The sequence below is a fragment of the Rhinolophus ferrumequinum genome, chromosome 3 (assembly GCF_004115265.2).
Source record: "Rhinolophus ferrumequinum isolate MPI-CBG mRhiFer1 chromosome 3, mRhiFer1_v1.p, whole genome shotgun sequence".
NCBI lineage: Eukaryota > Metazoa > Chordata > Mammalia > Chiroptera > Rhinolophidae > Rhinolophus > Rhinolophus ferrumequinum.
The window spans coordinates 20,051,183-20,069,646 of record NC_046286.1 but is presented as its reverse complement, the minus strand read 5'-3'; the positions used below and the strand labels follow the sequence as shown (position 1 = coordinate 20,069,646).

At 40.7% G+C, this 18,464-nt stretch overlaps 1 protein-coding gene and 1 non-coding gene across 2 annotated transcripts in view; both read left to right on the top strand.

The window, feature by feature from the left end:
- The first annotated feature begins 1,333 nt into the window (after nucleotides 1-1,333).
- Nucleotides 1,334-1,437, top strand: LOC117020960 (U6 spliceosomal RNA). The gene has a single exon (XR_004422784.1). It is a non-coding gene; the product is annotated as a U6 spliceosomal RNA (small nuclear RNA).
- A 6,019-nt stretch (nucleotides 1,438-7,456) lies between these two features.
- PKHD1 (PKHD1 ciliary IPT domain containing fibrocystin/polyductin) overlaps nucleotides 7,457-18,464 on the top strand; it is a 429,832-nt gene continuing 418,824 nt past the window's right edge. The window contains exons 1-5 of the mRNA XM_033102675.1: nucleotides 7,457-7,508; nucleotides 9,014-9,091; nucleotides 9,774-9,918; nucleotides 12,338-12,446; nucleotides 15,998-16,055. Of these exons, the coding sequence (XP_032958566.1) occupies nucleotides 7,457-7,508; nucleotides 9,014-9,091; nucleotides 9,774-9,918; nucleotides 12,338-12,446; nucleotides 15,998-16,055 (442 nt within the window). The remainder of the gene's footprint in view (nucleotides 7,509-9,013; nucleotides 9,092-9,773; nucleotides 9,919-12,337; nucleotides 12,447-15,997; nucleotides 16,056-18,464) is intronic.

Genomic DNA, 18,464 nt, shown 5'->3' with positions numbered 1-18,464 from the left:
AGACGTATCGTAGGCTGCCATGTAGTTCTAAAGGCATTCCTAAAGAAGGTTCTGCAAGGTTCTAAAGAAGGTTCTGCGATGTTGTCAGGGAGCTCTCAAGCCAAAGCCACCATCAGAGGAGTCCTGTGTCCTCTGAATGAGCCTGTCTTACCCTTGCTATGTTCAGTGTTGGTTGGGAGCAGCCTACGGAAGTGTGGCTTAGTCTAAATGTGGCAATGAATTTTAGAGCACAGCAGCTAGGCCCATGGTGAATTTTTCTTCCCATAATTGGAGATCTGTGAGGTGCATTCTTATACCACCCCACTGCAATTCTCAAAACTGCTAGTTCCCAGAAATTTAGAGTGGTGTTGGAATCCAAGAGTAAAGGGTCAAAGAATGACCTTCTCCTTTGATCTCCTCACGTTTGCTTCATAGGTCTGAGCAACAATTTTTGTGTCAAGATTTCATAAACTCTCATAGGAATAGCTTCCTGTGGAATAGTGTCAATATCTGGGGGTGGTCATAGCTACCTATTTTGGGGTAACCATGCTCAGGCTGCCTTCTGAGGAGCATTTGTCTTTATCACTGAGTCAGAGACCTGAGTTCAAGACTTTATTTAGAATTTCTATTTGAGAGGGACTTGGGAATATGATTAGAGGGAAAGGGGGGGCTTCTCTGGATGTTGTGTTTGCATGGCAAACTTAGATATGTATGTATATTTAGGGATCTTGAAGTGGAAGAGACAGCTTACAGAGGGGCGTACTTGAGGATCCCCAGGCTTTCATGCGGCATAGCCACTGCGCGTAGAGTAGAGTTCTACAACTTCTCCTTTTAGGCCCTGGGGTATGAAATGTCTCGTTCTACTTCATTTCTTTAACATAGAGCTTGATTGCCCACCATGAAGTTCCTAGAGCCCAGAAACCAAAGTCTTATATATCATCAGGCTTCTTTTAGTCACGAGTGAAGAGGTAAATCTACCCATAAGAAAACTGGGGTGCTTTTAGGATAAAGTGTTGACAGCCAGGCTACCAAAAAGAATTATAAATATCCGCTATGGACTATTTACTCAAGGACAGATGAGGTTAATTTCTGGAAACCTTTTCCTAAAGTAGCAAGAAATAAAACACACATTAAGTTTTCATCAGGAGACTCAACTACAATATAGGTAACTAATATGATCATGATTCTGTCTCCCCTGCCAGACAGCAAGTGCTTTGAGGGAGAAAACTTACATTCTGTGTGTGTGTGTGTGTGTGTGCGTGTGTGTGTGTAATTGTCTTCTTCTATTTATGAGATAGGCATTATAATTACTATCTCCACTTTATAGATGAAGAGACCAATATGAAAAAGTTAAGTGCTCACTTTGGCAACACACACACTAAAACTGGAACGATACAGAGATTAGCATGGCCCTTGTGCGAGGACAACATGTAAATTTGTGAAGTGTTCTATATTTTTAAATTGAAAAATAAAGCTTTATGCAGCAAAAACAAAAACAAAAACAAAAACAAAAAACAAGAAGGAAAAAAAGAAAGAAAAAGAAGACAGAAAAAGAAAAAGGTAAATTCCCTTTGTCATCTGTACAGTATAGGCAGTTGAAACAGGCTTCAAACTCAGGTAGTCTTGCTTCACAAACACTTTTTAAAAAAAAGTTGAATATACTAGAAAGGGGATGAGAATTTTTTATTTTTTGAAGAGTAATTTATTATTTTATTTTATTTTTATTAAATTTACTGGCGTGAAATTTGTTAATAAAATTATATAGGTTTCAAGTGTATAATTCTACGTAATACATCATCTGTATATTGCATTGTGTATTCACCACTCAAAGTCAAATCTCCTTCCGTCCCCTTATATTTGACCCCCTTTACCTCTTTTCTACCTCGCCCCTACCCCCTTTCCTTCTCGTAACCACGAAACTATTGATTGTATGTATGAGTTTTTGTTTGTTTTGTGTTATATTCTTTAAAAAGCTAATTTTGAATTATCTAAGTGATTCATGAATATAATTTCATTTATAAAAATAAAAAATTACCAATAATTTTGAAATCTCTTTTATCTTCCCCAAACCTGGTCTGTCCCTTCTTCCCCGCTACCATGTGCCAAGGTGGAGGGATCTAGAGTAGAAATTGAGGTTTAGTAGCCAGACAGGGTGGCAGGGTGATTGGCATTCTACCTGCCCAATGTGGCTAGATAACCCTCTCTACAGTACTGGCTGCAGCACTAGGAAAATCATTCTGCTTGTCACTGGTTGCTGAGCTGTGATATATAGCAGATTTGGTGTAAACTCCCATACTTTCCAGAGGATAGTTCCATTACTCTCATCAGAGTTGTGCTATATTTCCATAGATTCAATCTGGTCTTACTGGGGATGCCTTCTAGGTCTCCTGATGTTCCTTTGTGGTGGAGACTCAGGGCTATCAAATTCTACTGGAAAAGCTCCTTTCCCAAAGTAAAATATGGAAAAAGGAGATGAGAATTTCTTCTGGTCAGGAACCGCTGGGCATGGACTGACACGTACGGGAAGCTGGTGACGTAAATTGGAATGGGTGGCAGAACAGAGATAGAAAAGTCAGCCGTGGACCTAGTAAGAAGGTGGTGTTGACTTCTTAGGCCCATTGGTTCTCAGATTCTTTATCAAGAAAGAGTTAGACCAATAACGGGGTCCTACTAGAAGTTAATGAGTACAAGTCGAGGCTTCCACTTGGTCAAGAAAGCAAGGACAGGAGTGAGGAAAGAAAGTAAAACAACAAAGAGGGCTAGTTGGCCCTTTTTTTTAGCAAGGCTTCCTTTTTTAGCAAGTAGCTTCCTTTCTCTGCTTCTTTAGACGCACACTCTTATGGTGAGGAAGGCAGTCCATAGTAGGGCACTTACGTCATTCCTCTTGATGAAAAAACCAAAGACTGTTCATGAATGGGGATCAGCTCTCAACTGGTCCTTTTTCCTGGGTCCTGTGCTCAGTCTCTGATTTACTGGCAAATGCTTTCAATTATTGAATGCCTGCTTGTCTTACTGGGTGGACTTTTAAAATTCTTGTCTGGGGCACATGCAGTTAAGTGGAGAAAAATGTAAGATACTCTTTTTTTGGTCATTAGTTAAAGACTCTGAGCAAAAAAAATCCTGAATAGCTTGTGTTAATCATTAAACTTGCCCTGTGGTCAGCTCTGAACTTTTACTTAGGCACATGTTTGGCCAGGACACAAACAAGTTAGGTGAGTTACAGTCCAACATGAGTGAGTTACCTGCACGGTAGCTGCAGGCTGGACTCTAACCAGATACCACAGCCACCGTTTCTTAGCAGAGAGGAACAATTTATTAAGGAAAGATAATTTCTCCTTGAATTGCAACGAGAAAGAAACAGAAAAAGGTACTGTTGGATCAAAAATGTCTCTGCTCTTTGTTCTCTAGGTATTGCATCTCTTGCCAATGTTATGGTGAACCAAATGAAATGGGCATCTGTAGTAGCAACCTTGCAGCTCTGTCTCTCAAAGTCCCAAAGGAAGGGAAGCTAAGAGAGGTGAGAGGAAAAGAGGATGAGGTAGAATGAGAGCAGAGAGAGGCAGAGAGACAAGAAGAGAGAAAAAGTTTGACTAAGCACACAGGTCTCCTCTGGTAGAAAATTTTCTGGTTAAAAGAAGTAAAGTAGAGGTTGAGTTTATCCTTAGGAAGAATTTGTGGATTAGTTATCTTAAGAAAAATTGTTTATTGTCGATTTGATTGCTCTATTCTAGAGGAAAAGATGCAGGTCTGAACGTAGGCTTTAAGAAAACCAGAGTGTGAATATTTACTTCCATTGTTCTGAGTTTAGTAGTGAGCTCTAAAATGAAGTGTTAAAATCATGCAGCCAGATTGAAAATAGACTCTCCCAAGCTGGGGATTTTATGTTGGGTGTAACAAACAAGTTAGATCCTGTGCTTTTGGACAAAGTACAGCAAATATTTCTGGGTACCTTTCTCTACGCAGTAGATGTATTTCTGAAAAGTGAATGTTTTTTAAAAAATGAATTCTATTCCAAACAGATGTTAAATTTAGGGGATTTACAACTTAAAGGAACACCTGCTGAAATCTACTTGGAAATCTAAGAATCCTTTCATAAATGCGAGTAGCCTCCACCCTTACTCCATCTGCTAGGGACTTCAGGGCAGGTCCACAGATTATTTGTCTCAGTTTTTCCAGCTCCTGCACAGTGCCCAGCATATATTAGGCATATAATAAATGTTTGTGGATTTGAATTGAATATAGATGATTTTTTATGGTACTGGACTATCTTAATCAGAACATACTGATAAGTTAATTCTAAGTTTTTTGTAAATATTCTTTTCCTGAGCATTTATTGTGGCTTTCATATTTTATGAAATGGTATAACTATTTTTGCTAGTCTCCATGTTTTCTTAAAAACATAAGTTGAATGTATCTTTAGTAATATGCATATGTATTTAATTCTGTACCTGTTTTAACTTTCAGAAAATTTTACAGCCAGTATTTTTCAGAGGATTATATTTGTGCCGTCTGACGTGGGGGTACCAGAGAGCAGCTCAGCAGCCTTTCCAGAGCAGGCATCAGGCATTATCTAAGGTATATGGCTTTTCAGGCAGGCTTCTGTGAATTCTGCCCACCCCAAATGTGTGCAAGTTATTTTTTTCAGATTAGGTTAGAACCCAGGCTTAGATTATTTAAATATGCACTCACCAATTAGAATTTACTGAGTACTCTGTGAGACTTTTGCACCGAGGGTTGTGTGAATAGAAGACCCGGCTGAGGAATGGACAGTCTAGAAGAGTAGGCATATGAAGCACTGCACTATCTGGTCCACGCTGCACATGACATAAGCTAGAGGTTCAGGTAGGAAAGGGTGATGAGAACTGGAATGATTAGGTGATGGGGGAAGTCACAGAGAGGATGGCACTGCGGTTAACTGTGGCTCACTCCCGATCTGGACCCGGCAATCAAAGGCTCTCACCCCTCGCCTGTCCTTGGAATGTACTGTGGGCAGTTTGGCAGGCCACCGATGCCCGACTAGAGGCTGAAAGTCAAGCTAGAAATTTGGAAGGAGAGCTGAGGTTAGTAAAGGACTTGTGTTGTCCATTACTCTGCTAGCTTTGGGGCTAGCACACAAGGTGTGAGAGCAGGGTAATAAGTTGGAGAACTTAGTTTGCTGTTTTTGCAAAGCTAGGAGGACACAAGCTGCTTTGAATTAAGGTCTGAGCTCTGTGACAAAGCCTGATTGACAGACTCAGGGGTAGAGTCCCTGGAAAAGTGATGAGAAAAAGGGGAGGATGTTGTGATGCTTGACAGTGAAATTGATGAAATTGCCCCTGGGTGTGGCATTTTGCTGACCTGGCAGGAGACAAAAAAGAAAATAAATAAAGAGCACCACCACCACAAACCCTGCCTCTGGCATACCTGCACCATGCAGGTGGGGGTTCAAGGGACTCACTCCCTTATAGATTGGGTTATTTTAGCCTCCAGGGAGCCTTGGCTCAAAGACCGAAATATCCCTGAGCATGTTGGACCTTGGAAATTTATAGAGTAGGTACAACAAATTCTTAGGGAATTGGAAATAAGACAGGCCATCTACGTAGGCACCTGTTTTTAAAGGCCCTGATGGGGCCACATTCACTGTAGGAATGAAAACCAAGATAGCCTCCAGCACCTGATATAGGGAGCTGATATCCATGCTGAGCCTAGTCGTGGGACAAGACATTTATGATATTGGGCAGGTCGTTGCTGATCTGGGTGAACTTGCCAAATCCTGGGAATGGGCTCGGGCTACGGGAAAACTTGAGACAGAGAGGGAACTTGAAAAGCCAAAGGACTCTCCCAATCAGTGGTAAAGAATACAATAGAAGTAACCTGGAAGCAAATGTGGTTTGATTTCCTTACTGCCAGGACCCCACCTGAAAAGATAGACCGGCAACCTGATGCGGTGTTGGCCCGTGGGGAACCTTAACACCTGAACAAGTTCAGGCTTGTCCCACGGGCCCCTACCATCCCTGATGCTCTGTGTGCTCCTACCAATCTGGAGTCATCTGTCTCTCCTATCTCTCCTTGGCCCTGATTTTCAGGGTCCAGTGTATGAACAAACACCGGGGATGGGTTCCGTGGAGGAGGCGGCTCCCGAGCTGGGCCATGGAGGAGGGCCAATATTTCATTAGGCCACAAGATTGTTTAGGGAATCCAGGAAGGGACCAGCAGGAGCCAAGGCAGAGCCTGTCGTGTGGAAGACTTGTCTAAGAGACATGGTGGGGAGAACAGCTTGGCTGCAGTAGAGGTTTCACAATGGAAAGCAATGCAAGGCAAAATTTGGAAAGGTAGGGGAGCCAGATCGTGGCAAGATTGCAAAGTCAGAGAGAGGGCTTCCCCTTGGAAGTATAGAGCCCATGAAATGAAAACTAACCTGCGTGGGGTGTAGCCTTTGTGCTGAGCTCTGTGTTAATTTCTTTGTATAGATCACCTCATTTAAGCTGGATACAAGTCCTAAGAAGTATTTTTATCATCATTTTACAAACAATGGAAGTTTTGCATTGAATGAAAAGCAGAAGAATGGCACAGTGTGTAAGGAAGATAGGTCTGCAGACTGGGTATTGTGGAATCGGGTAGAGAGACCCTGGGGTCATGGGGTCCACTTTGGAGGGTCCAGCTTTTCCTTCCTCTGTTTCTTCCTTTTCTCTTCTGCTGTGAGAATAAGACAATTTCCCCCAAATTCTTGGAGGTACCACTTTTTTCCAACCCATTACCATACTTACCATTTGCTTTGTTAAACTGTTTAATTTTTTGTGTTGATTGCTTCCTGGAGGACTGAGACTTTTCAAGAAAAAACAGCAACAAAAAATACCTCAAAAACACAACTCCCTCTTCCTCTCCCCAAACCACCATTAACTTTTGGTGTAGAGTATTTATTTATTTTATATCTTGATATAATAGATATCTAGAATTTGTCTATCTATTTTCAATTACAGTTGACATTTAGTATTATTTTATATTAATTTCAGATGTACAGCTTAGTGGTTAGACATTTATATAATTTATGGAGTGATCCCCCCTATATGTCTAGTACTCACTTGACATCGTATATAGTTATTTCAATTAGGATTTATTTTTTAAACTAAGCTTTTGTTCAATAATGAGTTAATGAAAGAGGTTATTATTATTTACCCAGCTTAAACATGCAAAAAATAAGTTGGTGGGACAAGGGGAGTAGGTGGAATAGTGTTGATTTTATATAAAATTCTTAGATTATCCTTTTCTCCAGAGTTTGGGAAGATGGTGGGTCCATTTGAAGACTCTAGGGTCATATTGATATGACTTCCTTAATATCCCAAGTTTTTACACAGCACAGTAATAATACATAAGCAAAAAGTGATAGTAATTTTTCATTTTATTTTTTATAAAGCACAAAAGCTACACTGCTCCAATAAAAATTGAAAATGCTTTTAATGTCTGAGCAATTTTGAGAGGATTGCCTTCAGTGGACGAGATGATTATTTGTCTGATCTTGCTGAAAAGTATTGAAATACTACTTTTAGCAGGTAAGTAGGATGTGTTTTGGAGAAATTATGGACAGAATAGAACAGGTTATCTTGAGAACAAGTTTATTCAGACTTAAAATATTATTTTGGGGGGCAGTGTTGAAGTATTTGCTCTGGGTTTAAATTTTCTCTGCTTAATTATTTTTGTTTTTGCTTAGTAGTTGAGGTTATATATTAAATAGTTATGAAAATATACTTCAATTTTTAATGACCAATGGAGGTTGCTTTTATGGTCTAGAGCTTTTAATAATAACTTATAACCTTCCTTTTGTAATTCCTTTCTGGGCCATATGATGTAATTCTTTTTAGATTTTATTGCTTTATCTTTTTAAAGGGAGTACTTTATCTTGTCTAGCGATGAATGACCACTTATATTAAAATCTCCTTTCCTCAAATTATGTCTCTAATTTTCTCTGTGAATTTGGTTAACCTCTGTATCTTTTTATGGCACTTGTTTTTGGTCTTCTTCCGGTAGAAGTATCTAATATACCTTTTAGGGGTAAGCATGGGCTGGTTTGGGTCTGCGATGTGTGTTTGTTTTGATGTAAATGATTCCCCACCATCCTTGGCTGTGCATGGAAGCCCTAGGCTAACCAGAGGTAGGGTGGCCTGCATTATCCCTTAATTTTGCTGACAGAAACTGAAAAGTGCTCTGTAGATAACACTTTTCCTGCCCATGAACTCACTGAGTTGCTGACTGATTTTATTTTCTCCCTTGAATTGGCTTCGCCTTGGCCAAAGCATATCCAGGAGCATCTTCAAAGATGAGGGATTCATTAAGGATACGTTCAGCCAATGATCTCTATGGGAGAACCCAATCGAGTCTAGCATGGGAAATCTATAGTGGGTTTTATTTTATTTTTTAAAGGAAATTCCAGCACTAATCCATACTTCAGCCCCTCTCAGAGCGGGCAAGGTAAAAATCTAGAGAATTTTGTATCTATTTAGAGAATCATTCTGATCATGTATTCAAAACTAGGGGGGAAACTAGAGGATAGTGTACTGAGCAGGAGGGTTGAAATAGGGACAGCTTCTAGAATGTTCTCCCTTTCTCTGGGACCTGGAAATAGGAGAAATAAGTGGTGACTTTACAATTAAGTATGACTACCTTATTAAAGAGTGGGAAAGAGAGAGAAGCGGTATCATGAGTTCAAATGGGAACCAAATGTGTCCTTGAGGCCCTTTCCAGAGGAAGTAGAAATTCAGAATTGTCCTGGTGGACACTGGGTGTTTGGATGTTTAAGATAAGAGAATCAGTCAGAACTTCCTTAGAAAAATGGGAGTTTTGAAGGTGTGATTCCCAGACAAGTAGCACCAGCAACACCTGGTGAGAAATGTAAATTCTTGGGCCCTCCCCCAGACATACTAAGTCAGAAACCCTGGAGGTGGGGTCCAGTGATCATCTGGTGATTCTGATGAATGCTAAAACTTCGCTTCCTAACATTGGGGAAGCTGGTGGATCGAATCTGACCCTCAAAACCCGTGTTTTTCTTACTTATTTCCAGTGTCTTGTTTGAGTTGCCACATTGAACCTGAAGAGGGTAGCCTTGCAGGGGGAACGTGGATCACAGTCATCTTTGATGGTAGGTTTGTGTCTTACCAAATACAAGTTTCTTATTTATTGATCTAAAGAATCCTAAAGAATATGAGTCGTTGGTTTTCTTCCTTGTCTGAGGACAGGTGTAAACGACGACCCGAAGGGAGACGGGCCAACTGACCAACTTCTGTGTTTCCAGATGTTCCCTTGCTAATGTCGCAGAAGCAGAGCACATCATGCCATTATATGCTGTGTCCACTTTCTTATCCCAGGCTGTAGGCTGGGACTCTAGGAACCCTAAGTGAGATATGGAGGTTCTTAGCCTAGTACTTGGCAATGTGTCCCCCACCCCACCGCCCCCATCTTGGTTATCTTCCTTGTAGGTAATTCAATACATGGGAACTTCTAAACCATGGCTTAGTGTATCCATATCCACCATGGTAAAGAATAACTTTGGGGATTGAACTGTTCTTTCCTGGATTTAAGTGGATGGACCTGACGAGAGAAAATGGTTTTATAACCTCATAAATGAGAACACTCCTTTACATAGCAGTCTCCTTTGAAAATGAGGAGAATGAATTTAATCCTTAGGCAAACTCAATGTCTCACATTGCCCCCTTGTGGCCGTGCTTTTATATTCATGTGTGTGTGTGTGTGTGTGTGTGTGTGTGTGTGTGTGTGTGTTACAAATCTGTTGAGCCTGAGATTCCCCTTTTCCTTGGATGTAGGTTTGGAGTCCGGTCTCCTTTATCCCGCCAATGGCTCTCAGCTGGAAATATACCTGGTGAATGTGGCCGTCCCCGCCTTGCCGAGCATCCCCTGTGACGTCTCCCCTGTCTTCTTGGATTTGCCGGTGGTGATGTGCAAGACCAGGTATACCTGCTTGGGAATGAAAAGACCGGACAGGACAAGTGCTTTGCTTATCTCAGTTTTGGGGGGCAAATGAGAGCAACTCCTGCTGTGGCTGCAATTATCAGCTATAGTTTTTTTAAATGTTCCCTGTGAATATGCTTCTTGCATGTTCCTATCAGGGCCCTAGGGCTTAAGACAGGATGAAAATATGATGAAGAATTTTGAGAATTTTGAAATATCTATAAGGAGGGGCTAGATTGTATTTCCAGTTTTTTTTATTTTTTAAATTTTCGGCAAGGAGTTCTATAGCTATTAATATTTCAATAAACGGTGCCATTTTGCCACCTAAAGAACCCATTATTTTGCAACAGGCATAATTGTAATGATTGTGCATAAACCCAAAACTAGTTAAAATGGAAATTTGCTTTAGTCTTAGGTGTGTTTGCTGAGTTTGATATGATTTGAATGGCATTCCAGGTAATCTATTGTTCTAATCAAGTTTTTGTTGGCCTATGAAGTTTACACCGGTTCATTCTTTTTCTACTCGTATCTTAGAGATGCCATAAAAGTAGATCATCGGTTAAGACAAAAAACATTGTCACTTCCTTTCATTTTTCTTCCCTCTTTCAGGAGAGCTCCCCTCTTCCATCTCTGCCTGTTGAAATCCTCACCAATCATATTGCAAATTCCACCTCTTGTCTGAACGTTCAACTGAGGATAATCTTTCCCTTCTTTGAAAGGGGAACAAGTCAGGGCTGAAATCCAGACTATACTTACAGCAGCTTTGAGGAAGTGTGTGTGTGTGTGTGTGTGTGCGCGTGTGTGTACAATTCATCTTATGGGGAGAGCTTTTTGTAATTTAACAAAGGCATAACATGTGTAACCTCAATGGCCCTGTTTCCTCAGCCCTGTTTCTCATGACACGTATTTTAGTTGCTAACTTGTGACATTCATCCTTACAGAATTAAGTGAGGACAGGGGAGGTCTTTAACTCCACCCTTGTAGTCCTTATGGTGTTGAGCACAGTACCTTGCAAGTTGAAGGTGCTCGATAGATGTCTGTTGAACTGCACTTCCTTATAGCACTGCTGCTGGTTTTAAAACTGGGTGTTATGTTATCCTTAGGTTTTACGGTATATTTGGGCATAGAGTTCCTGCAAGAACTTGCTATGAAATGAGTCAAAACTCTGAAGATTTACAAGTTCCATATCTTCAATCTCCTCATACTAATAATTTTAAAATGCACCATTGATTTTATATCATCTTTTTAGAGAAGAAATACTGCCCTCTTAAATGTATTCATTCATCGGAAAATGAATATCAAGTTCAATTAACATTTATATGTGAAAAAATGTACAATTTACCACCAATGAAATATTGTCATACCCATTATCATAGAAAGACATATCTGCTTTCACCAAAACAGGCATTGTAGTATCTATATTGGCACTGCCCAATCAATACGTAATGTGAGACACGAACGTAATTTAAAATGTTCTGGTAGCCACGTTAAAAAGTCAAAAGAAACAAATGAAACTAATTTTAATAATGTATTTATCTCAACACTCAAAATTCATACATAGCCAATATATAAATTATGAATGAGATGCTCTATATCCTTTTTGCACTAAATCTCCAAAATCCAGTGTGTATTTTACACTTATAGCACATCTTCGTTGGGACTAGTCACATTTCAAGTGCTCAGTAACCACACATGGCTAGTGATGAGCACACTGGATAGTGCAGGTTTACATATTTAAGGCCATATTAAAGATTTGGTGAAAAGGTTTGGAGGGAAGGCACTTAACTCCAGCTCTTTATTCATCATATTCCTCCTCTTACAAAAATCAACATGAAGTCAGCCTCAAAAAGGCAAAGAAATCCCTGTGATATTTATGAGAAGAGGAGAGAAGGTCTAGGATTCTCTTGATTATTATATGAAGTGTTTATAAGCTGCTCGGTGGTTATGAAGTCAAGATTTTTTTTTTACAACAAGTAAAATCAATGCCTTTTATCAGAAAGAGCCATGATTCAAGCCCCACTTTGTCTTTAACCTGTGGTGTTCACACACATGAATCTCTTAATTAATCTGGACCTGTCACTTTTTAAATGGAAAGTAAGATTAGAGTGTCTATCAACATCCCTTTCAACTCTTACAGTGCTGTGAACCTATGCTTCTGAGAAGTAAGACAGATTTTTTTTTTTTAATTTTAGAGATTTTCAATTAAAAAAATCATAACTTCTTTAGCTGAAGTATCCAATCTTTAAAGTCTAGTGGACGGATACATCTGGGAGGTGTAAAGTGAAATATAGGGATCCTTGGCTAGTTCTGCTTCACAGGTACAGGAAGGAAATTTGAAGTGGTCAAGTGGGGCTGCTAGCTTTCTTTCAGGACAAATCACAGTTTTTGATTCACTAAGATTTCCACTTTCTACCCTCAGGCCTCTGCTCTCCGAAGCATATGAGGGTCTGTACTACCTGGAAGTGCACTCTGGGGGACAGGTGGTAGGCAACGCAATTCCAGGAGCACAAGACAGCTGCACTTTCAAGGTAGGTTTTAAGGATGGAGGAATGTATGTTTGCCTGGTCTGCAGATGTCCTTGTGTTATCTACAAGCAAGTCATAAATTGGCCAGGGAGTCTGCTTTGCCAGGGTTAGAGGAAAGGTGGAGGACAGTTATGGGGTTTCTGGGACTATACTACTGAAAGGTAAGTATTGAGCACTTATAAGTCAGGCTCTGTGCTTTATGAACATTAATTTAATTCTCACAACAATTTTATGGGGTAGCTATTTATTATGCTGTTTTTATAGACGAGCATCCTGAGACTCTGAGAGATTTTGCCCGTGTCGTGGACAATTTGCCCAGGTGGTAAATGTCAGAACTAGGATTTGAACCTGCATCTGACTGACCCGTCACCTAAACGGAAGCCCACAGAAGAGCCACAAAAATTACCAGTGTGCCTTAGCGTTTCACTTTACAGCTGCGATCGTCTCAGCGTGGTGAAGGGACTCAGAGATTCAACTTCCACCTTCCTTTCTGCCTCACAGTTGATTTCTGCTTTGCTTTCCAACCCCAGACTGAAAGGGCATTTGCTGGTGGAATTCTCCTTTAAACTCAGAGCTAAAAGGAAGCAGAGAGAGAGTTTATGGTCCAATGCCTGACTTATTTTATAGACTCAATATGCATACTGGGACTTCATTTTATGTTTGGTTCAGTCTACTGTTCATTTCAGATTAGTTTTACACCAAAATGATCTCTGAAAATGTAGGTCCTAGGCTTCTCATAAAAGGCAGACGTTTGCCAGTGCTCCTTTGACTTGATTGTACTTCTTAAAGGGTACCTCTGTTTATAAAAGTACAATTGAGTCATTGATTATTACTTCTTTAGAACAAGGCTTCATCCTTGAAATTCATCGTTAATGTGATCCACATTTTATACAGGCAGGCAATTCATTTTTCAAATTTGGAATTTGCTGTCACTTCACATTTAACAACTTGTTTCATATTCCAAGAGGATCTTCTTTTCTGGAATTTTCCTTCTGCACATAGACACAGAGAAAAAACTATCATTCTTTCTTTAGACCCACACTACCCCCTCTACACTGTCTCAGTGAATATAACAGAACACAGGTGGCCGAGCTTCTCCTTACTCACCATGCCGCTTTCGGCTTTGATGTCTTTTCAACCCAGACAGTAGTTTTCCTCCTTATGAAAGATGGAAAGGAGAGCAAGGGGAGAGAAGAGAAACACTTCCTAAAACTGCACATTAAAGGAAACAAGTTCTTCAGTGGTTCAACTACCTTGGTGAGCTGATGAAATATCACCAGGGGATGCAGTTAACGAGAGACATTGCAAGCTAAATAAAACACGGTATGTCTCTTTGTTTTGGGGCTGGGACTGGGGAACCGTGAGTATTAAAAATTAATTCCTTCTCCGCAGTCCACTCCAAAGAGCCTGCTTCAAGCACTGACAAGTTTGAACAACTCACAGAAGGTTTATCAAGCAGCTGGTGGCTGTGGTTTTATCATTCTAATCCTCCGCTTCTCCTCTCCTCCATCTTGCTGCTGCTGTCCTGACTTCCTTTCAAGGACCAGCATGCAGGAAGCTTGATTTGGAAGCTCATTAATTTTTCACTTTGTCATGTCTCTAGCTTGGTGGGTGACCAGGGGCTTATTTCTCTTAGGGATGTACTATTTTATGTTGTGTCAGCTCAGAGAGAATCACAAGTGAAAGCTTTTTTGAGGTTTAACACTGAGCCTGCCCCACCATGCTCTGAGAGCTGGGAGGGAGTGGTAGAGGAATTGCTCTGCTCCCCCCACACTTCTGGTGGAAGGCTTACAGACCGAGCAGTAGGTTTTCTATTTCAAGTTGGAAATCAAGAGGTATGTTTCCTTATTTGGTTTGGACTGGGTTGTTTCATCTGCCTCAGTTTCTAACATCTGTGAGAAGAGACAATAACAACTACTCTACTTCATGAGGCACTTATAATAAAGTTGCAATGGAGGTGACAATGGTATGAAGACATCCCAGTGTGTTTGAAGGCCTGGGTGCCGCAGTAGGCTGGGAGGTCACAGGGACTGTGTTTGGCAGGTGTGTGTGGAATTTCATTAATCTTTATCTTTTGGTGAGATCAGAGCCAGCTCCCAACCGATGAGGTCACAGCATTCTTATTTTGACCCCCTGACTGTACATATTTTCTGTGAACTATTTTCTAACACTTTCCCTTAGAAAGGGAGGAAACTAGTCTTGATGGCAGAATGAACAGCCCTGTGGATCAATACTTAACGCTGTACTTGTCAAGCCCTGTCAGATCCGTGGAAATGTCTTTGATTCTCAGTGTCTGATTAGGGCTGTTGAGTAACCACGTAGTTATTCTTTGGTGATATTCTTCCTGGGAAGGTAGACTCCTGGGGTGCTGGAAGCAGACCAAACAAAACAATTTGCTGTCTTTGTTTTGCAAATGGGAAGCACAGGTTGTGGGGAATGGAGGTAGTCTAGGCACCTAGAGGAGTTTGGAGGTGAGGGTAGCAAGGGGGAGAGACTGGGACTCTTCCAGGGAGTTTTTAGCTCATGGGTCACACCTTGGCCTGGGCAGTCCATTCTTATGCTTCTTGGCTTCTTCACACTGACCGTGACCGGGAAATGCACTAATCTGGGACTAATCCACATGCTCATAGGCAAGATAGAATTCCTGGAATTTTCTCATTCTCCCCTCTGCTTCCAGGCAGTATAGTACATCAGTCCTCTCAGATGGGTCCATTCCATTCGTTCACAAAAAGTTGGATGTCTTCTACACACCATGCTTTGCACAGGGATACAACAGTGACTGCGTCAGGCCTTGTTCCTGACTTCGGGAATTAATGGTTAGCAGGGGAAATGCTCGGGAAGGAGGGGCATCGCCAGATGACTTGGAGCGCCATGACCAGGCTGTCACAGATCCCCCTTCTCCAGCAGTGCAGTTTCCCTCCTTTTTGAAGAGTAATGTTGCTTCCCATTGCTTGAACTATTTGTATCATTTCCCTCCCAACAGGCATCTTCAATTTTCCCACTAGACACCTCACTTGTGTGACTACTCAGCTTTCAATTTTCTTGTAGTTTGCTAATCCCTGCCATCATACAGATGGATAATAATTTAAGTTGCAATCCTTTCAAATTAAATAAGCAAATTATTGTCTAGAAAAATAAAAAAAACCTTCAAGACCCCAAGATACTCGGTTATAATAATGGAATTGAAAGGTTGGTGTTTTAAAGCGTGGCCTGCCTACCTTTCCTTCTGGTAAAACATGTTCCTGGGTCTGGTAGGTGGGCAAACAGACACAAGGTTGCCAAGGTTTGGACAACATGGTGCAAGATAGAACGCTCTATGTATGACCTTGATCAAATTCCTTTACCTATCTAGGGAAGAGTTATAATAATATTGGACATCTCTGCATCACAGAAATATTACGAAGATGAAAAGAAATAGATGAAAGGCGATTTGAGGAAATGTTATCATTTATTGCCTTAGCTCAATTGCTCTGTGAGAAGTGACTTGTCCTTCTTTTGTTTGTGGTCGTGATATTCTAATGAAACGCTCACTTGTAATAACATTTTCAAAACAGTTTTCCAGGGCGCAGACACCCATTGTTTACCAAGTTAATCCACCAAGTGGAGCTCCAGGTAAGAAATGTCGTATTAAAATAGGAATATTTATGAATCCCTTTGCCAGAGCTTACTGCAAACTCTTCTATTTAAGGTGGGTGGTCTCCATAAATGGGAAAATTTAGCTTTTTCTCTGATGCTGTTTTGAAAATAAGTGTCAACCTCTGGTTTATTTTTAACCCGGTTTGGTTTCACCTCTGGGCACTTCTGCTCTGTTACTTCCCTGATAACAAAAGGAATCCAAACATGAAAAGAAAAAGAGGCCAGCAAAATCAAACCAGGTGCAGCACTAGAATGGAGGGAATAGAAATCATCATTGCTTGCAACTTGATAATCACCGACAGAATAGCAAAGCTTTATTAAAACTTCCTGTGAACCAGGTTCTGTTCTAAGCTTTTGGCACATATTATGTTACCATATCCTCACAAGAACCTGATCATAGAGGAACTTTTATTATTCCCATTTTGCAAATGAGGAAATGGGATACCAAAAGGTTTAGTAACTTGCCTAAAGTCATACTGCTAATAAGTGTACCGCTGAGATTTGAACCTACAGAGTCAGAGTCCAGAGTGGACCCATATGCCAACATTTTGTCCTGTGTTGAGCAGTGTTGCCTAGCACATGCAGACCATTAACCCTGAACCTTATCCTGGGGGCTTGTTTCTGAGTTAACGCACATAATGCAAAGGCCAGGATTGCAGAGGAGAGAAAGCTGGGGGACTTATAGAAAAGAAGGGATTGAGACTAAGACATTCAGAATCTACTAAGCCCACTTTAAGACTAAGTTGTAAGCACAGCTAAGATTAGATGTCATTTGCTGTCTAATTCTTGGCAAAGTCCTACATCTAGTTCAAGCTTTTCATTTGTTCAGGGTTTCCAGGTGATCTAAGTATGAGGATACAAGTTGCTAAATTTTTATATGTGGTTGTGTCTAAATGCATAAACTTGACCTAGTTGTTTTCCATGGCTTGGCTGCTGAAGAAAGTCAAAATGAATATCTGAGTTACTACAAAGTGTTTGTACATTTGTGTGTGTGTGTGTGTGTGTGTGTGTGTGTGTGTATTAGTCACAGATTATGTATGTGTGCATTTAAATGATATCCTAAAGAATATAAATTTGGTTTTATCTTCTTAGTGCGGGTTATTCACAGATCTATTTCTTTTATTTGTCTGAATAATCAAGACATGATAATGTTTTATTATAAAGATATCGGATCTGTGAAAATCACATGCAGACATTTGGGTCCCTACTGCCCTGGTGTTAGAAAGCTCCTGTTTAGATGGCAGAAGTCTTGTTAGGGTGAGGGATGAAGAAATGGCCAGCTCTTGGACCTGTGAAATGGGATGTCAGCTGGCACCCAGATCTGTCAAGTCCACTTCTCCCACTGAGTTTGAGTTTCACCCACTAGCTCCTCCACCTTCTGGGGGAACAACTGGTGACTGGCCTGGTTGGAGCGGTCTCTCCAGGCAGGATCTACATGACTGCATCTTTGAAATCACTTTCTAGAAGATTACTTTCATTTCCTTTGGGAAGCACGCCCAGAGTAGCAGCCAGAGATGAGGGAGGTGGTGGGGACAGGAGAGATGAGGTTTTTTTGAGCAGTTGAATTTCTGTATGTGGTTAGCAGTTCTCCACTGTGATGCAGAATCTTTCAGCACCGTGGTCTGGCCTAGCCATTTGTCGGCTTCTGTTGGGGATTCTCTCTCTCTTTCTCTCGCTTTCTCTTCTTAGAAACAAAGCAAAAACCCTCAGGAATTCCTAATTTCTATAACCTGTTAATATTTACTAAAATTTTGTTTGTCAAAGCTAGAAATCATGTCCATTAAAGTCAGGGAATCGATAATTTAGCCCTCAATTCTTTATTCTCCTAAAGTAAAGGAGAATTATTTTGCCCATTGTTAGCAATAGCAGAGACCTTCAGACAATAGGGTTTTGCCAATTCTGTGGCCTTCGTTTAAATCATTAGGTTCCCTTTCTTTCTACTCATTCACCTATGAAGTGGCTGTAAAACTTCCTAGAAGGTTCCCATTATTTTAATGTCAGCCATCGAATGACTGCAGATGAAAGACACTTCCTGTTAATAAAACACAAGCACAGTGTGACGGGAACAGCTTCTTGGCAATGTTCTTTCACAGCCTTATATGTGGTCATGAAGAAACTCAAAGTCCTCTGAATTCAGTGCCTCAGGAACCCCATAGGTGCCCTTTTCCCTCCATTTTTTACATTATTAACCAACAACTCTCTCATCTGTAAACATTATTTGTGATGCTGAAATATGACAGCGTAGATGGTTAAATTCTGTAATTATTTTGAAGACAATTATGTGTAATGTATTCTGTAATTATTTGGAAGGTGTGGGGTTGTATGGTCAACTTTAACATCGTTACCTTGCTGTGGTGTGGTTGCTTAAAACCTTTTCTCAGGCAG